The sequence below is a fragment of the Bubalus kerabau genome, chromosome 8 (genome assembly GCF_029407905.1).
Source record: "Bubalus kerabau isolate K-KA32 ecotype Philippines breed swamp buffalo chromosome 8, PCC_UOA_SB_1v2, whole genome shotgun sequence".
Classification (NCBI taxonomy): Eukaryota; Metazoa; Chordata; class Mammalia; order Artiodactyla; family Bovidae; genus Bubalus; species Bubalus kerabau.
The window spans coordinates 45682639-45707549 of NC_073631.1; the positions used below are offsets into that span (position 1 = coordinate 45682639).

The 24911-nt window shown below is 37.3% G+C and overlaps 1 protein-coding gene across 4 annotated transcripts in view; it reads left to right on the forward strand.

The window, feature by feature from the left end:
- MAGI2 (membrane associated guanylate kinase, WW and PDZ domain containing 2) overlaps positions 1–24911 on the forward strand; it is an 831153-nt gene that overhangs the window by 281407 nt on the left and 524835 nt on the right. For all 4 annotated transcript variants that reach the window (XM_055590145.1, XM_055590146.1, XM_055590147.1 and 1 more), the window contains one exon: positions 8449–8664. In XM_055590145.1, the coding sequence (XP_055446120.1) occupies positions 8449–8664 (216 nt within the window). The remainder of the gene's footprint in view (positions 1–8448; positions 8665–24911) is intronic.

Sequence of the window (24911 nt, forward strand, 5' to 3'; positions counted from 1 at the left end):
AAAGCTCATTTCATCTCTTCTGGATGGCTTAGGAAGGGTCTGTCTAAAAGTGGGTAATGGATTAGATTTTCCAAGTATTTTCTAGGAAGGTTAATTTATAGCACTGTAATCTATTTTCATCCACTTGCAAGAAATTAAGTATAACAGTATTCAGTGTAAATGGTCATTTATTAAATATTTTTATTATTAAACAGATTATTGACATTATAGACTATTCTTTTTATTCATATTTCTGGGAAGCTTTCTTCACATTTTTTTAAATATGTATTTATTTTTGGCTGTGCTGGGTCTACGATGTTTCATGGGCTTTTCTTTGGTTCTGGCGAATGGAGACTACGCTCTAGTTCTGGTACACATGCTTCTCATTGCAGTGATTTCTCCTGTTGTAGTTGTGGGCATGCAGGCCTTAGTAGTTGTGGCACATGGGCTCAGTCGGTGCAGCTCCCAGGCTCTAGAGCACAGGCTCAGTAATTGTGGCACACAAGCATATTTTCTCCACATGTGGGATCCTCCCAGGTCAGGGATCAAACCCGTGTGTCCTCCATTGGCAGGCAGATTCTTCATGACTGAGCCACCAGGGAAGCTCATTTCGTATTTATAATGTAAGAAATGACTGTATTCACCCTGTTTCACTTTTTCATAACTATGCTGTTGTTTAGTCGCTAAGTCATGTGTGATTCTTTTGCGACCCAATGGACTATAGGCTACCAAGCTCCTCTGTCCATGGGATTTCCCAGTCAAGAATACTAGAGTAGGTTGCCATTTCCTTCTTCAGGGAGTATTCCTGACCCAGGGATTGAACTTGGAGAAGAAAATGATAACCCACTCTAGTATTTTTGCCTGGGAAATACCATGGATAGAGGAGCCTGGCAGACTGCTGTTCATGGGGTTGCAAAAGATTCGGACACGGGTGAGCAACTAAACAACAAAACAAAGTGATTGAAACCACATCTTCTGCATTGGTAGATGGATTCTTTACCACTGAGCCATCAGGGAAGCCCTTTGATTATCTATACCTTTATGAAAAAAAAAAAGCCATTCTTTTAAGTACTTTAAAAGCTGATGTATAAGTCAAGTTTCTCAATAATTGCCTCTTTTATTTTCCAAACATTGATTCAAAATTAAACTTTCTTAATTTATAGATTATCCTAATTATGATAGAATTATGTGAACAATGATATGTATCATTTCCATTTTGTCATCATTTTTAACAACTAACTTAGTGAAACTTTGTGTTAAATTAACATGAAACTGCTAATGAATACATCATTCATTACAAATACAGTCAGTAAAAAGTGGGCTGGAAAGCCTATAATCCCTACCCCATGCCCCCCCAAAACACACACACACACACATACTCACACTCACATTCACACTCAATTTTAAAAGAAAGGAGGGAAAAAAATCACCTAAAATGTCCCTGCTTCATGATTTTGGTAGCAATCACTGATTTCTCTTTTGAAAGTGATATTTTTCTGTTCATTGGTTGTGACTTTGAGTGAAGTCCTAGAGGACTGTATCAAATTGCTCTGTACTTTTATTTATTTATCTTTCTTTCTCTCTCGGGAGGCATTATAGTATTTTGAAAAGAAATGTGGTTCCTCAATCAGATGGATATAGTTTTTCCACTTGCTTCATGTATAATATTGGAAATAGTTTAATTTTTTTAGAGCCTCTATTTTCCTTTAACTGCAGAGGCAGGATAACTTCATTCTAATCCCTATCAGATACAAGAGCTCAGAAGTAAAATTCCCTTTCAATGTCCAGCTCACTAAATTGCTATGATGATAATCATGGCATGGGTTATTACAGTTGCTTTTGTGGCTGTGGTCATCTTACAGACCCACAGTTCCACTTCAGCTGAATTTCACTTTAAGGATATGAAGAGCCAGCCAGATTAGGGGACACAGGATTCAAAGTCATTTTATCTCGCTGTGATCTGTGCTGTTAAACATACATACAGGTACTTCATGCTTAATGGGACAGTTTTTCCAAATTATATTTTAAAATAGTTTTGATGTTTATTTGTTTTCTGAAAACATGCTGTTGTGTTACCTACATGGCACATTTATCCTTAGTATATTGGTTTGTATATACTTAAACACCAGGATTATTTCAGTAATTAAGCTACGTGACCATTTGGCTGAATTTCAGCTTCTTTTAGGAATTTCCTGTTTCTTTGTTCTGTGTATTTGGTTTAAGCAATAGCCTATTTTCTAGGAATTGCATTTCTCAAATGTAGTAACTATATGCATTATTTCTATGCCTCTTTTAAATTGCTATTATTATTGCTAATAAAGATAATCTTAATGTCTTAATTAATATTTTATATTCTTTTGCATCTAAAATTTAAAGTATTAATTTTATAAACCAAATTGTAGGAAAAAATACTGCTATATGATTTATAATCACATCACATGTCAATAGATGCAATTATTTATGAATATAAATTCAACATAATCTGTTAATAATTATTTTTAGCCTGAGCTATGTGACTGAACTCACACATGCATTTATTTCTAATTAGTAAAAGGTTCTTTTTCTACCTCACAGAGATTTAAGCCATAAAAGACAAATTGGAAAAAATGTCACTGAAGTGCAATTCATTTTTCTTAGTACTTGTTGTTGTTATTCATTCATTCAGTCATGTCCAGCTCCTTGAGACCACATGGACTGCAGCATGCCAGGCTTCCCTGTCCTTCACTATCTCCCTGAATTTACTCAACTCATGTCCATTGAGTCAATGATGCCATCCAAGAATTTCATCCTCTGTCTTCCCCTTCTCCTCCTGCCTTCAATCTTTCTGAGCATCAGGCTCTTTTCTAATGAGTCAGCTTTTCACATCATGTAGCCAAATTATTAGAGCTTTAGACTTCACTTTCACTTTTCACTTTCATTCATTGGAGAAGGAAATGGCAACCCACTCCAGTGTTCTTGCTTGGAGAATCCCAGGGACGGGGGAGCCTGGTGGGCTGCCGTCTCTGGGGTCGCACAGAGTCGGACACGACTGAAGCGACTTAGCAGCAGCAGCAGCAGCAGCTTCAGCATTGGTCCTTTCAATGAATATTCAGGAGTGGTTTCCTTTAAGATGGACTGGTTTGATCTCCTTGCAGTCCAAGGGACTCTTGAGACTCTTCTCCAACACCCCAGTTCAAAAGCATCAATTCTTCCACACCCAGTCTTCTTTGTGTTCCAACTCTTACATCCATACATAACTATTGGAAAAACCATAGCTTTGACTAGATGGACCTTTGTCAGTAATGTAATGTTTCTGCTTTTGAATATACTGTCTAGGTTTGTCGTGGCTTTTCTTCCAAGGAGCAAACATCTTTTAATTTCATGGCTGTAGTCACTGTCTGCAGTGATGTTGGAGCCCCCAAAAATAAAGTCTGTCACTATTTCCATTGTTTCCCCATCTATTTGCCATGAAATGATGGGACTGAATGCTATGATCTTAGTTTTCTGAATGTTGAGTTTTAAGCCAACCTTTTCACTCTCTTTTTTCACATTCATCAAGAGACTCTTTAGTTCCTGTTTTTTTCTGCCATAAGGGTGGTGTCATCTGCATATCTGAGGTTATTGATATTTCTCCTGGATCTTGATTCCACTGTGCTTCATCCAGCCCAGTATTTCTAGCAATGTACTCTGCATATAAATTAAATAAGCAGGGTGACAATATATAGCCTTGATGTACTCTTTTCTCAATTTTGAACCAGTCCATTGTTCCATGTCTGGTTCTAACTGTTGCTTCTTCACCTGTATACAGGTTTCACAGGAAGTGGGTAAGGTGGTCTGGTATTCCCATCTCTAAGAATTTTCCACAGTTTGTTGTGATCCATACAGTCAAAGGATTTAGCTTAGTCAATGAAGCAGAAGTAGATGTTTTTCTGGAATTCTGTTGATTTTTCTATGATCCAACAGATGTTGGCAATTTGATCTCTAGTTCCTGTGTGTTTTCTAAATCTAGCTTGTGCACCTGGATGTTCTCAGTTCACGTACTGTTGAAGTCTAGCTTGAAGAGTTTTAGCATTATCTTGCTAGCTTGTGAAATGGGCGCAATTGTGTGATAGTTTGAACATTTTTTGGCATTGCCCTTCTTTGGGACTGGAATGAAAACTGACCTTTTCCAGTCCTGTATCCACTGCTGAGTTTTCCAAATGTGCTGGCATAGTGAGTGCAGCACTTTAACAGCATCATCTTTTAGGATTTGAAGTAGCTCAGCTGGAATTCCATCACCTCCACTAGCTTTATTCATAGTGATGCCTTCTAAGCCCAACTTGACTACACATTCCAGGATGTCTGGTGCTAGGTGAATAACCATAGCATTGTGTTTATCTATATCATTAAGACCTTTTTCATACAGTTCTGTGTATTCTTGGCATCACTTCTTAATCTCTTCTATTTCTGTTACGTCCTAACTTATTTCTGTCTTTTATTGTGCCCATCTTTGAATGAAATGTTCCCTTGGTATCTCTAATTTTCTTGAAGAGATCTCTAGTCTTTCCCTTTCTACTATTTTCTCTATTTCTTTGCATTGTTCACTTAAGAAGGCTTCTTATCTCTCCTTGCTATTCTTGGGAACTCTGCATTAAGTTGGGTACATTTTTTCCTTCTCCTTTTCCTTTCACTTCTTTCTTCAGCTATTTGTAAGGCCTCCTCAGACAACCATCTTGCCTTGTTGCATTTCTTTTTCTTGGGGATGGTTTTGGTCACTGCCTCCTGTGCAGTGTTACAAATCTCTATCCATTGTTCTTCAGGCAGTCTGTCAGATCTAATCCCTTGAATCTGTCACTACCACTGTATAATCATAAGAGATTTGATTTAGGTCAACCCCTGAATGGCCTAGTGGCTTTCCCTACTTTCTTCAATTTAAGTCTGAATTTGGCAATAAGGAGTTCATGATCTGAGTCACAGTCAGCTCCAGGTCTTGTTTTTACTGACTATACAGAGCTTCTCCACCTTTGGCTGCAAAGGATATAATCAGTCTGATTTTAGTATTGACCATCTGGTGATGTCCATGTGTAGAATCATCTCTTGTGTTTTTGGAAGAGGGTTTTTGCTATCTTGGCAAGGCTCTGTTAGCTTTACCCTGCTTTATTTTGTACCCCAAGGCCAAACTTGCATGTTATTCCATTTATCTCTTGACTTCCTACTTTTGCATTCCACTCCATTATGATGAAAAGGGCATCTTTTTTTTGATGTTAGTTCTAGAAGGTCTTGTGGGTCTGCAAAGAACCATTCAGCTTCAGCCTTTTTGGCACTAGTGGTTGGGCATAAACTTGGATACTGTGGTGTTGAATGGTTTTCCTTGCAAAGGAACCAAGATCATTGTCATTTTTGAGATTGCACCCAAGTACTGCGTTTTGGACTCTTTTTTTTTTTTTTTTTTTGACTATGAGGGCTACTCCATTTCTTCTATGGGATTCTTGCCCACAGTAGTAGATATAATGGTCATCTGAATTATATTCTCCCATTCTGGTCGATTTTAGTTCACTGATTCCTAAAATGTCAATGTTCACTCTTTTTTTTCCCTCAATGTTCACTCTTGCCATCTCTTCTTTGACCACCAATTTACCTTGATTAATGGACCTAACATTCCAGGTACCTATGCAATATTGTTCTTTACAGTATCAGACTTTACTTTCAGCACTACATCCACAACTAGGCATAGTGCCTACTTTGGCTCAGCCTCTTCATTCTCCCTGAAGCTACTTCTCCACTCTTCCCCAGTAGCATATTAGACACCTAGTGACCTGCGGGGCTCATCTTTCAGTGGTTGCTCAGACAGTAAAGAATCTGCCTGCAATGCAGGAGAACTGGTTTCAATCACTGGTCGGGAAGATCCCCTAGAGAAGGGAATGACTACCCACTCCAGTATTCTTTCCTGGAGAATTCCATGGACAAAGGAGCTTGGTGAGGGCTACTGTCCATGGGATTGCAAAAAGTTGATCACAATTGAGCAACTAACACTTTTACTTTTCTTAAGTTCAGTTCAATCACTCAGTCATGTCCGACTCTTTGTGACCCCATGGGCTGCAGCAAGCCAGGCTTCCCTGTCCCTCACCAACTCCTGGAGCCTACTCAAACTCACTTTTCTTAGTAACTATATATATTTAGAAGCACTAAAAAATCAGAACACTGCTTAAAAGTATACTACTTATTGGAAAATGCAGGACTATTTACTAATTTACATTATATTTATTACATAAGAAGTTAAGTGTTATGATTCTATAGGAAACACAGCAATATTACTAAGAACTATGCTAGGTCTTTTGGGTGCTGTAATACAGTAATAGTTCATAGACTTCTAGGAACAACTAACAGTTTTTGTTTGCTCAGAATTTGGCAAGTGCATTCAAAGGTCTGATTCATTTGAAATGCTCTAAATCAAATTAGAAAGCAACCTGTAGCAAAATATGTAACATCCACTTTGCAGACTAATGTTTAAAAGTTCTACATGTTTAAGAACCACTTTACATGATAATTTTTTTCTGGTATTGTTCTTATAACTGTGAATATCTGTGAAAATGAGCAACAGTGTCAGTGGCATGGCTGGCCTCCAGAACCATCACTCACTTCATGCCAGCCTGAAGTTTTACACTGCCATTAAAATGGGCGGTGTCACAATTTATGAAGCTCTTCCTCATACATCCTTACTTCATCGTCACAACAACCCAGTTGGGCACATGTAGTGAAGGTTTGTAATTTCTGCCTGTCCAGCATCTCAAAGCCCTTCCTGTCTCAGGGAGAACCATGATATACAATGGATGAAAATAGGGCTCCAGACTCCCCTGTGAAATCTAAGGAGGGCAGTCCTCCTCAGCAGTTCAGGGGCTCTCTTGTGCCTGTGATTCAGCCAATGAGATGACCTTTCCTGAACGTTTCCCTGGAAATGAATAAGCTCAGAGCTCCTGAGAAGAGTTTAAGTTCATCCCCACCAGGGTGGCTGCCACTGAGGGTTGAGCCTGAGGTAGTGGGATCTGCTAGGCTTCAGAGTCCAGGGCCAGCACACAAAGCCTGGGTGTCCAGAGAGAACTTCTTTGTTTCTGCCCTTTTCCCCCAAGAGTTTCCAGTCTCTTCCCTCAAGTAGCCATCTCACATCTTCTCATCCTTATCATTTTTAATTTAACTAGAGTATGTTTTATTGTTTGCAGATCACAATACAGGTGATTTTAACAAATATTGCCATTCCCAATATATAGATGAAGAGAGTGAGCCTTACTGAGTTACTTGAATCGTAGTTACATAGAAACTACACATCTAGACCCCATCACTTCTACTTAAGAATTGTTTCTTTCACACCACACGGTCTTCCCAGTTACCTTCAGTGGTCTCTGCAGGTAGTGAGATGGGTTTTCCTCTCTGTGTCTCCTTGTTTGAGTGATTAATCCTACTTCCTGTTTTAATGCTTGTCTGCTTACTGTCAAATGTGCCTAGACCCTTGAGCATCTGGAAGACAAGGATTGCATTGCAGTCATCATTTTCTCTCAGAGGTATACTGGAGTGCTTGGGTTCATAGTCAATGCTAAGTAAAGACTCCAATGAATGCATGAGCAAAGATGTTCATAAACTATTCAATTGATTGAAAACACAATAATGGGTTTGAAGTTGATGCTGAAAGTATAACACTGATCTTTTTAAAAACACACCACTATATTTTTTTGCCAATCAAAAAATTAAAGTATTTTTTAGAAAGTAATTTGCCTTGAATATATATGGATATTCACGTAGTAAGCTCATATACCATGCCTACTATTTGCCAGGCTCTTATTACAGAGATGCACAGGAATTAGTCTCCTTTTTAACAAGTTTCGCAGGCTGATGAGAGAAACAAATGATTCTGTAGCTGAGATCATGGAACTGTGGGAAAAAGAGCTGTGGTAATCTGAAGAACGATTAGAGCAGCAGGCCCACTGTCAGCAGTCATGGGAACGACTAAAACGGCAGGGAGATGCAGCTCTAGGCAGGATGCTGTGCACATCAAAGACAACAGCCAGAGCCCTTTGAAAGCTGGAGAAAAGCACAGTGTGTTTGTGCCTTTGCAGAATGTTGTGAGATTTGCTTTAAAAAAAAAAGTTACCTATACTCTTATTCAGAAATAATTATTCTTAAAAAAATTATAAGAAAAACTTGTTACCAAAATTCTTTGATTAATTTGAAATTGCTGTGTGCCATATCAATAAGTAAGACTATATTTTATTTGGAATTAAGGTGAAATATAGATCAGTATCTTTCCTTAAGCATTAAAGCCCAATACAAAATAAGAAACAAATTAATGTATTAAAAACATAAAAGGCTATAAAATGATATATTTGTAGGTATATTAATATATATATATAATGTATACAAACTAGGATCCACATTTGTTAATAAAATTTCCATTCTTTACAAATTATGCGCATCGGTAGGAGAAATGCTTAACTTCATAATGCTTTTTATTGTTTGCAGACAATTACTACGGTACCCCAAAGCCTCCAGCAGAACCAGCACCATTATTATTAAATGTAACAGACCAGATACTTCCTGGAGCCACTCCAAGCGCTGAAGGAAAACGAAAGAGGAATAAATCAGTGAGCAACATGGAGAAAGCAAGCATAGAGCCTCCTGAGGAGGAAGAGGAAGAGAGGCCTGTGGTCAATGGAAATGGAGTAGTAGTGACACCAGGTTAGTCATTTACATTTGTCATAGGTTCATCAGTTCTTCTGGAAATAGCTGAATATATATTATATCTGTGTTCAAATGTATTGTCAGTAATGCCTAACGTGGCTCCCGTCGGGGGCCGCGTTAGTCATTACTGACAATATATATAGTTCATTCATATATATTTTTTCACATTTATTTTCAGATGTATATGTATGCATGTGTGTGTGTGTATATGTACATATGTATGTGTGTGTATATATATATATGTATATATATGTGTGTGTGTGTGTATATATATATATAATGTTTACAGTTATCTTCCAGGAGAGGATTATGATATCAAATGGGAAGGATATGATTCTTGTGTCTGAATTTATTAGTTTAAATTTTGGTGTATCTCGCAATTTATTCAACTTCTTCTATTTCTGGTTTTACTCATACAATTTTAGTGGCAATATGGTGAGTAGTTTGGGGCTTCCCTGATAGCTCAGTTAGTAAAGAATCCGCCTCCAGTGCAGGAGACCTGGGTTCAATTGCTGGGTTGAGAAGATCCCCTGGAGAAGGGAAAGGCTACCCACTCCAGTATTCTGGCCTGGAGAATTCCATGGACTGTGTCCCAAAGAGTTGGACATGACTGAGAGACTTTCACTTTCAGTGAGTGGTTTAAATCTTAGAAGGTGTATAAGTCATGAATACGACTGTGTCACTTTGTGAAATATTTTTTGTTAGTTAATATTAGATATTAATTAGATGTAGTTATCCTTATAAACCTTACTATACTTTCAGCTCTGTGAAGAGAGGTTGTGTCATGTGATTTAGTTAATAACATCAATGAATACAGTCCACAGAATAACTGAAGTTACAAAATGCCCATGTATTTATCCTTCCACCTTTATCACACAATCTGGCAATTTGGAGAAAGCATCTTCACAATTGATATCATGAAGGCAATTACCTTGAACAAGGGAAAGATATTATCCCTTTAATTTATCATCTGTCATATCCCTATATAAAAATATTAGACAGATATAAAGTGTGTGCAAGGTATGCATTTGCAATTTCCTTATGCTTGTTGCTAATGTAGTACAAAAATTTATTTATAGTATAGATTTTTCATAATCTTATTCATAATAACCAAAACTAAACTATGACATTCTCTTTGCCTGTAATCTTGGAAAAAGTTTCTAAAGTTTTGTTTTACTTATTTATTTGTTAATAATGGCATATCATTATTTTAATGGGCATTGAAAGTCTAAGAGCTGTGTTAAAACCATTGAAAACAATGTTAATACATGTATCTTGCAAACATTATTCTTAAGATATTTCCTACAACTACTTTGATGTCTATACTTTTTACTTATCACTATGCTGCTTCTAGGAGAAGGAAATGGCAACCCACTCCAGTGTTCTTGCCTGGAGAATCCCAGGGACGGGGGAGCCTGGTGGGCTGCCGTCTATGGGGTTGCACAGAGTCGGACACGACTGAAGCAACTTAGCAGCAGCAGCATACTGCTCCTATAGCAACATATTATTTGAATTTTCATGCCTAATTATTTTTTATCAAAGAAAAGTTTCATAAGCCTATTTTTACCTTCATTTTCCATAATACCTGTATAAATGTTCTTCATTAAATATAAGGAGACCAAACATTCAATATGTGTCAATCAAGGTATAAAACCTTAGAAAATGGTTTCATTTTGGTTAATATATGAGGATAGCTTCCTCTATTAATATATTTGTTAAAAAATTATTCTCTGACTCTAGCAATCGTTGATTTCTGGGTACAAATGCTAAAAATCAGTTTAGGTACATAATGTAATTTATTTACTGTAAAATGATCTGATAATTTTCAAGTACTTAGATACCATCTCTTTTTGATTTTTGATTCTGAAATGTTTCTGTCAAAATATTTACTTTTCATCATGTAATGGATTTAAATTAAGTTGATAAGACATAGTTTCCTTAGTTGAACTTTGATATGAAAAGCACAACAATTCAGCTAAGTGGAAGAAAATAATCACAAAAGAAGCAGGAGTTGGATGTCAAAGAGCAGTTATAGGATTTCTTACTGATTAAAACCTTATAGATAAAAATGTAAAATATATGGCCTTGATAAGGCCCAAATCATTGATTTCTGTTCCATTTATATTCTGTTTAGGGCAAATCAAATGAAACATTCTTGACATACAAATTCTCAGACTAGAAATTTATTTTAACTTGAGGGCATAGTAAATCTGGAAAGCTCCATCCCCTTTTATTCATACCTTAGACATGAGAAATATTTAGTTTTGCTTTTTATGACTAGGATGTTTTTAAGGCTCCAGGTAAAATGGACTGCTTTGAACTCTTCTTAACTAACACTAGCCTTGTAACTGTCTTTGGACATCTGAGCCTGAAAATAACAGAGAACAACTATGCAGGCCAGCTTCAGGATATCTGAGTAGTCAACAGATGCCACAAACAGTTCCTCTGTGAACCTGGTATAGCCGTGGTCTTATACTACTTTTTCTTTCTTATTATGGGACTTGAAAGATAGGAGAAAACAGCCCCAAACCAGAAAGTGGTTTCATCATCCTTTATTAGAAATCCTTTGCCAAGTCCCATTTTTGAAGGGTCTCTGTTTTTCTTTATGTTTATCCAAGAGAGTTTTTAAGATAAAAAGTTTCAACAGGGATTTTAAAATAAAACTTCTTTGCCCTCCTCATATATACATTTACCATTTGAATCTCATCACCATTTGAACCTCACCAACTCTTCACCATTTGACCCTCATCACATTTTTTCTAGCACAGGGTCTTTGTTTTGCCTTTGTCTTCTCCCCATATACATTCATTGGATTCAGGACACTTCAAATAATATTGAGAAAATTGTTGCTTACATTTTAGTTAACACTGCCCTGTAGGAGCCTATAATAGTAATTAATATCAGACCTCAGTATAGAGCATAAATAATATAATTAATGAGATACATTTGGAAAAGGAGGAAGTTTACTGAGGTAACTTTATTCCATTACAAGTAAAATTGATAATAATGGTAATAAATAATATTAAATAATTAACTTCTTTTGGATCCTATCATGTGCTAGGAGCTCCTTAACCTCATTGTGTGTATCAGTTCATTTAATTCTCTTATAGTCTTATTAGTTAGATGCTGTTTTACAGACGAAGACTGAGGTACACTACAGTTAAATAACTTGCCCTGTAACTGGAATTCATATATAGGAAATCTGGATCCAGAACCAATACTCTTAGCTGCTGTACTATCCTGAGTCTTATATTAATATTACCAAATAGAAGAACAAATACATTTCTTAACAATCTGTAAACACATGCCTATTACCAAGTCCAAGCTCGCTCTGCTTGCCGCAGGACAGGCCAATGAATCTAAGAGACTAGGTGTTGAGGCAAGAAAAACAACTTTATTCTGAAAGCCAGAAGACTGAGAAGATAGCAGGCTAGCACCTCAAAATAACCATCTTACTAGGATCTGAACACCAGGCTCTTTTATAGACCAGAGAAGGGGGGAGGTGAGGAAGCAAAGCAAAAAGGCCATTAATTGTTCCGTTGGTCTATATTTCTGTTTATGTGCCAGTACCATACTGTCTTGATGACTGTAGCTTTGTAGTACAATATGAAGTCAGGAAGGTTGATTCTTCCAGCTCCATTCTTCTTTCTCAAGGCTGCTTTGGATATTCAGGGTCTTTTGTGTCCATATGAGTTGTGAAATTTTTTGTTCTATTTCTGTGAAAAATGCCATTGGTGATTTGATAGGGATCGCATTGAATCTGTAGGTTGCATTTGGTGGTACAGTCATTTTCAGAATATTGATTTTTCAGGAACATGGAATATCTCTCCATCTGTTTATGTCACTTTTGATTTCTTTCATTAATGTCTTATAATTTTCTGTGTACAGTACTTTTGTCTCCTTAGGTAAGTTTATTCCTAGATATTTTATTCTTTTAGTTGCCATGGTGAATGGGATTGATTCCTTAATTGCTCTTTCTGATTTTTCATTGTTAGTATATAGAAATGCAAGTGATTTCTGTGTATTGATTTTGTATCCTGCAACTTTGCTAAATTCATTGATTAGCTCTTGTTAATTTTCTGATACTATCTTTAGGATTTTCTATGTGCAGTATCATGTCATCCACAAACAGTGAAAGCTTTACTTCTTTTCCAATCTGGATTTCTTTTATTTATTTTGTGTTTTCTTATTAATTTTCTGTTTTGATGATCTGTCCATTGGTGTGAGTCGGGTGTTAAAGTCTCCTACTGCTACTGCTAAGTCACTTCAGTCATGTCCGACTCTGTGCGACCCCATAGACAGCAGCCCACCAGGCTCCCCCATCCCTGGGATTCTCCAGGCAAGAACACTGGAGTGGGTTGCCATTTTCTTCTCCAATGCGTGAAAGTGAAAAGTGAAAGTGAAGTCACTCAGTCGTGTCCAACTCTTCGCAACCCCATGGACTGCAGCCTACCAGGCTCCTCCGCCCATGGGGATTTTCCAGGCAAGAGTACTGGAGTGGGATGCCATTGCCTTCTCCGAAGTCTCCTACTATTATTGTGTTACTGCCAATTTCTCCTTTTATGTCTGTTAATGTTTGTCTTATGTATTGAGGTGCTCCTATGTTGGGTGCATAGATATTTACAGTTGTTATGGGAAATATTGCAAACATCTCCCAGAATGACAAGCCTCAGGCAAGGGATGTGTTAATTTCTTCCCTCCTGCTATCCACAGGTGGACAGGGTTGTACAAAGACACTTTAGTTTAAACAGTCAGGCAGAGGAGCAGTATTCTCTGAGATAGATCATTCTGTATAATTATAATAACAAAAGCAATGAAAAGCAAGTCAAACAATTCCAACATGGAGTCAGAATAGGCTTCTTCTCTGCAATATGACCACTATTTTACTTATACATCTTTAAAGAAGGAATTAAAAGTTTTTATCTACTAAGTGCTTCTTATTTTTTATTCATTTCTGTAAATCATGTAAAAGGCAACTCATTTCCTTCTCTGGATATAAAATATTTCTAGTTTTATATATATATACAATATTCTTTGTTTATGGGTATCTGACTCTTTGTAGGTCCCATGAACTGTAGCCTTCCAGGCTCCTCTGTCTATGAGATTATCCCAGCAAGCATACTGGAGTGGTTTACCATTTCCTCCTCCAGGGAACCCAGAGGAGTCTGGCAGGCTACAGTCCACAGGGTGGCAAAGATTTAGACATGACTTAGTGACTAAACAACAGCAACAGCAATTAAGTACCAAACCTACTAGTCTTTAACCCCTTATATACTTCACCAAAGTGAACTGTTTTCACTGTGGAAATAAAGGTTTTATAGTCCTCAATTTACCCTGATTACTCATTGTCTTGATCTTTACTCCTTTGAAATGTAGTTTGTAGAATTATATTTCTTTTGCTTTCATACCATATGTATATAAAGTCAATACCCACTTTTAAATAGGTAATCAGTCAATTAAGTTTTACTAACATCAATGAATATTCACATACATGAATATTTATTTTATTCTAGTTTCCCTCTATTTATTCAAAATTGCATTACAGAAATGTTTCTTTTTCTGATATATGTCACTTTGGTAATAGAAATCAGTGTAGTTCTACCCTTGAAAATGTAGTTTTATCCTTGTAAGTAATAAACATTACAAAAATAAAATAAATAATGATAAGTTTCCTTTAGTGAATGCATACTATGTACGAGCTATATGGGATATATGTTATCTCTAGTCCCATAATCACAGTATATTTGCTTAAGAAATGAGATGCTCAAATTTACCTTAAAGTACTTTAGTAAGGTAATGATAGCAGAGTTGAACTCTGAACCTAGGGAAACCTGAACTCGTCTTTTTCCACCATATTTCCCTTTGTTGTTAACTACGCTGAGGACAAAGTGACTCCTGACTTCTGTAAGGTAAATCACAGTCCTGTAGTTCAGTGTACTCCATCTACATTGTATTCCATTATATTTGTCCTTCAGAAAGTTCATGGAAGTGACATTAGCTCTAATGCTTGCAAGGATGATACATCCTTATATCATCTAGGCGAATTTCTCTTTAAAATGCTATTTAAAATTCATATGCTCAGGAAACCTTCCCTTGCCATCAACCTCACCTTATGTTCAAACATCTTTATCTTGGTAGAGGTGATGTTCAGCCCTGTGGCTTCAAATACTTAGATTTATCTGCAGCTTTCATTTCTCCCTTGTGTTCCAGGGCCATATTTCTAACTACTGCCCATGGACTACACACACCTCCCTCCCCAAGTATTGCTTCAGCAATTTAAATGCAGCATTGCACTTTAAACTCCTCCTAAAAAACAAACAAGCAAGCCAACTCACAAAGCATCTTACCGGTTTTCTCTAAATCTGCCTCTCACCCAGAGAGTTCAGAGTCTGTTACTTTTCTCCCGCCTGCTGGATATGCATTATTAGATTAAAAAAATAATAATAAGATCACTGGGGCTTTAGCTTTTATCTATGCCTTCCTTAGCCTTCCTTAGATCACTGCCTTATCCCCTCATTTGGGGAACACAGTCGCCTAACTTGGGCTTCCCAGGTGGCACTAGTGGTAAAGAACCCGCCTGCCAGTTCAGGAGACATAAGAGACATGAATTCAATCTCTGGGTTGGGAAGATCCCCTGGAGAAGAAATGGCAACTCACTCCAGTCTTTTCACCTGGAGAATTTCATAGACAGAGGAGCCTAGTCCATGGTGTCGCAAAGAGTCTGACACAACTGAAGGGACTTAGCATGCACTTAGCATGTCACCTAACTGACCTCCTTTCCTATAGGCTCCATTCCTGTCAATTTCCCTGTTACTCTTCAATCAATTAAAAGATTTTGAACCACCATTTGGTTACATATCCTTCTCAAAACTTGGATGAGCCTCTGTTTCTAGTACTTCAAACTCTTCGGACAACTGCCTAGGTCCTCCCACACTTGACTGCAACACTTGTTATCTTTGGTTCCCCCCCCACTGTCTTCTCTCATCTGCATCTCATACTCAGAAAACACCTTCACCTATCTGACAAGCCTTTCCCACATTCCAACCTACTATTGTATTCACAATTCAATCAAATGTTTATATTCTCTGGTAATCATTTGTTGACTCTCATAATGAAAAACTGACAGCCCACCAGGCTCCCCCGTCCATGGGATTCTCCAGGCAAGAAGACTGGAGTGGGCTGCCATTTCCTTCTCCAATGCACAAAAGTGAAAAGTGAAAGTGAAGTCGTTCAGTCGTGTCTGACTCTTAGCGACCCCATGGATTGCAGCCTACCAGGCTCCTCCATCCATGGGATTCTCCAGGCAAGAGTACTGGAGTGGGGTGCCATTGCCTTCTCCGTCATAACAATCTAGTATATGCTAATAGCCAGTTATCTTTGTTTGCTTACAAAAGCTCCATCCTTTTATCACCTTTTTGATATTTTTGATAGCACAATTTACCTCTTTTTATATTGTGTATCCATTAACAAATTATGTTATAATTTTTAAAAACTTGTAACTTTATGCTTGAGTATAGTTGGTTAACAATGTTGTGTTATTTTCAGGTATACAGTAAAGAGATTCAGTTATACATAAAAAAAGAAAAAAAAAAAAAAAAGAAAAACTGAGACTGTCCATTTCTGAATTATTGAAGTCCAGCTTACACTTCTCATTCATTTAGGAGATACTGGTTAGCCTGGACCTTGTAGGTAACTTTTCATAATGTGCATGTCTGTCATTCCCTCATAAATTGTAAATGTTACCAGCACAAGGATTATGTCTACTTTTTTGTTTGCCTGTGTTAGTGATTAGTATATATCATTAATTATTTCAAATTCTTGGTAAATATTTATTTTTCCAGTCAACCAAACCTCTTGAGAATGTCAAAGCCTCACTATATCAACATGATTGTATTTATTTTATGCTCATTTTCCACTGTTCAGTGTCTTCAACATGCAGTGTTTCTAAGTTTGAAAGATATGAGGATTCATGATCTTACATTTCTTCATAAGTTGTTTGAACAAAAGAAAGTAGTATATTTTAAAAGATGCATTCTTAGAGATGAGAATTAGTCAATCTTTGTAACTGTGAAAATGACCCAGATAGATAGGTGCTTAATAGATCAGTAGATAGAACTTTTTTTTTTTTTTCAGTGAAACTTTTCTGAAGAAAAACAAGTCCTGTAAACAGTAGGGTTTGGCTTGGGTTAGGCCTAATTGGGTTAGGCTTTCCTGGATTTCTTTTATTTCATGAATTATCTGCTCAACTTTTCCGGAGAGTAATTCACTATTATATTGTAGCTTCCCCTCACCAGTGATTAGTAAGCCTAGTGCAAAGAATTAGAAATGCACATATATTTTAAAGGCAGCTAAGTCTCTCTGTTAATACACACACATTTACAATGCCAGGAGGAACAGGACCCGTGAGAGCTACCTTCACCAACAAAGGGAATACAGTATGTGTACACAGAGCTGCCTTCTCCAGGCCCCCAAGCCTGCAATTAGTGCAAATGAACTGCGTCTCCCAGAGAGCAAACAGAGTGTCCCTTATGTGATCACTGAGTGTCCTCAGCAATGATCTCAGTTCACCATTAGGGACCCGCATCCAGGTCCTGTGCCGCTTGGCACGCTGACTGTGCATGCACCATCAGTCCTGGTTCTGTGAATGAGGTCCTGTCACTGTCAAAAGAATTATGTCCTCCGTGGTGAATCTCGCTGTTTTCCTGTGAATAATGGTGCACTCTGAAACCACCCCAACGCCTATCCCCTGCTTATTTTTGTGTGGGTTCACAGAGACTGTGATGTGTGTATCCACTCAGATCTTTATCTCTCTCTCTCTCTTTTTTTTTTTTTTTGCAGGGGAGGTTTAATTGTATTATTTTGTTCCCAACATAGTACTGGTTTATCTCGGCACTGGAGGGGCAGATTTCTGGAGCTGTTTTAAATGGTTAATTTTCAAAAATTAGATATTCCATTTATTAATAAATCTTTTCTTAAATGATTATTTGAACGTGAAAGCTGCCCTAAATGTAAAATGCTCCGAGTATCTACATATGATTATAAAGTAACAAGATAATCTCTTTAGAGTCTGTAGCTATGAACTTTAGTAGTAACTGTATCTATACCACTGTAAACAAACATGAAATCATGATTAATTTCAGGGATGTCATTTTAAATCAAGGCAGACTCTCTTTGTGATTAAACTGAAAGGGAAGTACTATTTGAACCTCTTCATGCCCAAAGACTGATTAAGCAATTTTGGAATCTTTGCACTCAACCTTTTGTAGTTTTTTTCTGCTTCTCTGAGTGTTTATGTGATGTATATGAAAGAGAGATTTGATACATTAAGGAGGAATGCACAGCAGGAACAACCATGCTCACACTGGGGTTTGTAAAGCAGACACAGAAAGCCTGCAGCCTAGTTGAAACGTTTGTGTCTTCAGGTTCTCCAAGCATTGTTAGAGTCTAACTGTGGTGTTGGAGAAGACTCTTGAGAGTCCCTTGGACTGCAAGGAGATCCAACCAGTCCATTCTGAAGGAGATCAGCCCTGGGATTTCTTTGGAAGGAATGATGCTAAAGCTGAAACTCCAGTACTTTGGCCACCTCATGGGAAGAGTTGACTCATTGGAAAAGACTCTGATGCTGGGAGGGATTGGGGGCAGGAGGAGAAGGGGATGACAGAGGATGAGATGGCTGGATGGCATCACTGACTCGATGGACGTGAGTCTGAGTGAACTCCGGGAGTTGGTGATGGACAGGGAGGCCTGGCGTGCTGCGATTCATGGGGTCGCAAAGAGTCAGACACGACTGAGCGACTGATCTGATCTGATCTATCTGAAGCTTATTTCTAGTCATGGTCATCCATTCTCTCTAGGTTTAATATTCACCCTGTCGTCTGTAGGGTCCCACAGAGTTGGACACGACTGAAGTGACTTAGCAGCAGCAGCTGTAGTCTATTTTCTTATCTCATATTTCTCCTCATGGATATGTTTATCAATTCAGTGTGAAATCTTAGCTACCTTTTGTCAGACAAAAGTTGCTCTAGTTATTTCTGACTGAAGGCTGGTCTTTGACTCTGAAGAGGGAAGGTCTCTGGATAAGGTCTCTCTGAGCACTCAGGGATAAAGGGATAGCACCTTTATCTTTTATTTTCTAGTTGACTTCTTGTTCTCATGAAAAAATACCTTGCCTCCAATTTGGCCCCAAAGAATGACACCTGAATTATCAAGATCAAGGTTGAATAAAGTCTTCTGCCTTTTCTTTCAGCCCCTTTGATGTTCCTTAAACTTCAGAAGATGATGTTTCATGTAGTACTAATTTGCTGATTTTTGTCAGAATTTTGAAAGATCTGAAAATTATTGTACATACATGTACATATCTTGTTTTGGTCTTTGAACATTTTCAATACTTGTGTCAACTTCTCTCAGCCCAAAGTTGGTTGAAGATTTGGGGTGCTTGTTTCTATATGATAAATATCTTCAGAATTCATTGCATTATGAAAATCATATAGCACATATAGTTTCAAAGATGTAAAGATTAATTTTATTGCCATTATTCCAGTCTGCTTTTATTAAAATGCTAAAACTTAAAAAAAAAGAATATATACTAATTAAGGCAGCACTTCTTCCTTGTCAATGAAAAGTAATTCCCTTTACTAATCTTTTTAGTAATTCTTCCCAATTTAGCTTTTTATATACCCAAATTTTTCCTGTCATCTTCCACTCATACACCTTGCATTTTTCTATTTTCATAATTCCTCATATTGTTCTTTTAGTATTCCAAAGAATGTGTAACTAATTTTGGATTATAGATATAAATGAAAAATAATTTTGAGATATTGAATATGCTTTCTTATTAATTCATATTTCCCTGACCGGCCTCCTAAGTAGATGATATCCAATTTGGTTACAGATATTACAGGTACAAAGTAATCCCTTTACAGGATTGGGCATTCCTGCTCCCTCAGTTGATATATCATCTCAAAAATCAGCAGCATAGTTACTCATACCCTAACTTTCCCTAATTCTATTTTATTCTAGGCTTGTCTTTCTTTCATATTCTCAAATATTAAAATTAAATATTAGTTAAAATATCAGGAAAAAAACACACTTTTAACATTGCCACAGTGTTTAAGGGCCACCCTTCCTCATTCTCATACCATACATAAAAAGAAATTATAGTGCTTTGTTTTTAGAACTTAGAGACACTTTAGGAGAACTAAGGAATCAGAAAAATACCAACTACAAGTCAGTAATCAGTGTGCATAGAAACACCTCAGAAAGAGCAGAAAATATAACCACCTTTGCTTACAGGATTGCTGGAGCACTGGGGGTAGAAACAGGAGAGAAACAGCTTTGCACTGTTTTTCTTCTCTGTACTTTTGGATTTGGTCCCAGTGCATGTTTTACTACATCAAAAAAGTAATTATTTTTTTTTTCTAAATGAAGAGTTAATATTCACTAATCATTCAATGTGCAAATATTTTGGCACCCATATTATAATTCCTCTTCTCATTTGAGAAGGTTAGGAAAAGCAAGGAAAATTGACAAGAGCGCTGTTTGAGCAGTGAGCTAGGACATTGACTTATTTCAGTCAACTGGTAGCATAGAATGCAGGTGGCCACTGCGTGACAGCTTCCTTTCTGAAGGCAGAATGTCCTCTATTTTCACAATAGAAAATAATCTATAGGATGGCCATATGAAAAATCAATTACAATGATATTTTTCTCCTGTCCTAGAGTCAACCCTAAAATATTAATTTATTTATAAGAGCCTATATTTCAAATTCCAAAAACTTCAGCTTCTAGCAGTAAAGCAAGCATGTTATGACAGCCTCCACTCCATCCTACCCCTATGACAATACAATAAGTCTTTATATCAACCTAACAAACATACTTTTTGATGAGACTGCCAAGTTTGCAGGAAAGTAAGGAAAATCTTTCAGAGAAGGCAATGGCCCCCTACTCCAGTTACTCTTGCCTAGAAAATCCCATGGATGTAGGAGCCTGGTGGGCTGCAGTCCATGGGGTCGCTAGAGTCGGGCACGACTGAGCGACTTCACTTTCACTTTTCACTTTCATGCATTGGAGAAGGAAATGGCAACCCACTCCAGTGTTCTTGCCTGGATAATCCCAGGGACAGAGGAGCCTAGTGGGCTGCCCTCTCTGGGGTCGCACAGAGTCAGATACAACTGAGGCGACTTAGCAGCAGCAGCAGCAAGGAAAATCTTGAAGCCCCACCACTTTCACCACTATGGTCACTACCATAGTGTTACCAAAGTGAACAAGAGTCTGGAGCTGTCTATTAGATTTGAAAACCAAGCTTACCCTGAGACTACATTAGGGAAAAGCCTTGGACTAATAAAAAATAGAAGAGCTGTGTCTCTGATTATGATTTTAATCAGTACCCTCAAAGGTATGAAAGCCAAGTTCATAGCTCAGTAGCAGTCCCTGGCACCTAGCAAAATCAAATGTAGAACTCTGCAGGAAAACATACAGAACTTTGAAAAATGTGTGATTTCTGAAGATTATTTTCCCTCCTTTAAATGAGTTAACAGCACAGCAAGTTTCGACTGAGGAAGAAAAGCTCAATTTGTGCACGCACCTTTTAAAAAATATATAGTAGATTTATGTGCATCTTTCTTTGTTAAGAAATTGCATTGTTTTTTGAAATACCTGTCTTAAAAATCATATGAAATTGACCATACTTCTTGTTTCTATGGGGAGAAACCATTTAAGTTGCTTGACTGATTGAACTCGGCAGTTTATCTAGTGTCTATGTAGTATACTGCTAAGTCGATTCAGTCGTGTCAGACTCTGTGCGACCCCATAGACGGCAGCCCACCAGGCCCCACCGTCCCTGGGAATCTCCAGGCAAGAACACTGGAGTGGGTTGCCATTTCCTCCTCCAATGCATGAAAGTGAAAAGTGAAAGTGAAGTCGCTCAGTCGTGTCCGACCCTCAGCGACCCCATGGACTGCAGCCTACCAGGCTCCTCCGTCCATGGGATTTTCCAGGCAAGTGTACTGGAGTGGGTTGCCATTGCCTTCTACACTATGTAGTATAACTCACATATAAAAATATATAACATTTACTGAGCACCTACTATGTTGCAGTAGTTTACTGTTCTACACAATATATATACCTGTCTTATCTAATCCTTATGTAATGTAATGTTACTCCACTTAAGGAAATTGAGGCAGGCACAGAGTGAGTTAAATGATTTGCCCAACAGCACACTGAGAAGTACAGATACAAACCCAATCTGAAGGACAGATTCAAAACCCAATTGCTAAGACACCGGCCTTAGCAATTATATTCTACTGCTCCTTGTGGAGTGTTTATTGCTATCTGAGAACAGTTAAACAAAAAGAAAAAAAGAATCTCAAATTATTCCTATTCTCTTACCTTATAAGCTACAAACATGTTCCTCAACCATTTTTTCCCATTAAATGTCCTCTAACCATGCTTATTTCCCAAAAATAACATAAAGATAGGAGAAAGAAGTTATTAGATTTATTAAAATTTGTCACAGAGCCATTAAAAATATAAATCATAGCTCTCTCGCAGGATATAGCAAGTTTTGAAAATTCAAATTTTATGACTATTCAAAGAAATAAAATCAACAATTTCCTATCTGGCTTTGAAATATTATGTTCCCTTATTTCAAAGGAAGGCAATTACAGAAAGCTTAGCATTAACTATATGCACAGACCATGTCAAATGAAAATATGGATAAGGTATAAAATAGGCAATCTTCTTGAAATGTTTTATCTTGGTTTCTGATTATCCTTTAATAAAACTCAGTAGGGACATTCAAAGCCATGGTATTCTGATTTATTGTTAGCCTTGCATCCTAAAGGCAATGTGTTAGATACTGCTAGAGCAATAAACATGTAAGTAAAAGGAATGACTACTATACTTATGTAACATCAAAACCTTTGACTGGACCAGAACTGTAGAATTTATGTGAACTGTACTGAGTGCAAAAATGCATTCATTTAACTCTCTTCCCATTAAATGTTTTTTAGTCCCTATACTGTGTACAGATCTTTGAGCTCTTCTGAATATCTTATGGGAAGAAGGAAATTATTTGCTGAATCCAAAGAAATTATATTTAATTCTTCACAGAAATAAAATTATACACAAATCTTGTTTTTTATAGGTCATTGCTTTTAAGAATGTATATTATCAACACCTATGCTATCTCAAAGTTTCCACAGAATTTCTAGGAAATACACCAGTCCTAGTCAAAGGGAAATTTTTTTAAAATTATTGTCATTCTCTAAAAATAGATATTCATTCTTTATTGAAATGATTTTTGTTTCTATTGTTAGGGCAAAAATAACCCCCTCCTCTGGTTTGCAAGGCATCTAATGGACCTAGAAACTCAAAATGAAATGCTCAAAACTGCCAGTGTTTGATAAAGTCTGTTCACTTGAGCAGCAAGCGTCTTGGGGGAAATTCATTTACATATCCAAAAAATTCATATTTGAATTTAACAATAAAACCATGCTAAGAAACGTGTCATGGAGGTTTAAAAGGCCAGTTCTATATGACCACTTCCTAATCAAAAAATACTTTCAAACCACTATGAAAGAAAAACATGCATGGGGTTATTTGCCTCTTTCTCCTTAGTCAGAATTTAAATAGTCTAAGATTTCTCAAGTCATAGATTTGACACATATGAGATCTGTGTTAAGGCACATTTGCACGCATATAATTTTAAGCTAAACTTTATGAGAGGGGAAGAATGTTAGCAAGAATGGCTACACGTACGCCTTGGTAAAATCTGTTCTTTCCCATCCCTAATTACTAAAAGTTTATTATGGTGATATATCCAGACAATGAAATATTATTTAGTGCTGAAAATAAATGAACTATAAAACTATTAAAAGACATCAAGCAGACTTAAATGTGTTTTACTAAATAAAAGAAGCCAATCTGAAACAACTCTATACATTATATGAGTGAGTGAGTGAAGTCGTTCAGTTGTGTCCGACTGATTGCGACCCCATGGACTGTAGCCTACCATGCTCCTCTGTCCATGGCATTGCTCTTCTAGAAACAGGTTCTATGTCTTTGTGGGAAACCTGCCCTAATTCAGTACTGTCTTGGGCATACTGGCTTGATTCTACATTTCACCAGAAGCCCTTGACTCTCACCATAAACTGTATCCCTAGATTAGCCTTTCTGAGCAGTAAATGTTAGAAATGTTGTGATTCTCCTTTTGCTTTATTCATTTTTTCTCTTATTTTGTTCAGATAAAGAAAGCAAGTGCTGCTTATTACTTGCCTCTCAAACCAATTCTTAATAACCTGATAAAAATAGCTTTTTTCTCTCCCCCATTAAACTCTTGTTAAATATCTTGCACATTGTAGATATTAAATTCATGTTTGCTAATGTAACAAGTGATTGATTAGATAAGAATAAAGGAATAAATGGATAAATGAGTTAAACTGGGAGAACTTGGCTCAGTGATCTCTCATACATTAATAAATATAATTACTGACATCTCCATTTTTCAGAGTGAAAAGGGGGACCTCCTGGGAACTGAAGACCTTCTGGGATTAAGTGCAACTGTGACCTGAACCATGTGTTAGTTACTCAGTTGTGTGTGACTCTTTGCAACCCCACGAACTGTAGCCCTCCAGGCTTCTCTGTCCATGGAATTCTCCAGGCAAGAATAGTAGAGTGGATTGCCATTCCCTTCTTCAGAGGATCTTCCCAACACAGGAATCAGACTCTGGTCTCCTGCATTGCAGGAAGATTATTTACCATTTGAGCTACAGAGAAGTCCCATTTTTCAGGAGATGTCTCACATTTCTCTGGAAAATATAGTTATCAAGATGAGAAAAAAAGAATAGTTGTTCATAGCTAATCTTTGACTTTATCTGTCAGGATATTCTGTATTTTCTTTTTATTTGTTCACTTAATCCATTCCAACTTGGCTTTCCCACCTACCACTCCACTATAACTACTCCCATATCTGGTACCTAATATCACCAGTGACCTCTATATCATTAATTTCACTAGATTTTACATCCTTATCTTTCTGTTGGCCTGCTTAGAGGTTTTGGCCACAGATAAGTGTTTACTTCTCACCGTCCTTTGCTTGGCTTGTGTGGCATGAAGATCAACTGGTTTTTCTGTTACTTCCCTGGCTGTTCTCTCCTGATCATTCTCTCACTCACTGTTAAATGTTGGAGTTCCTCAGCCAGCTATCCGAGGTATTCTTGTTTCCACTTGCTGAACTGTCTCTCTAGC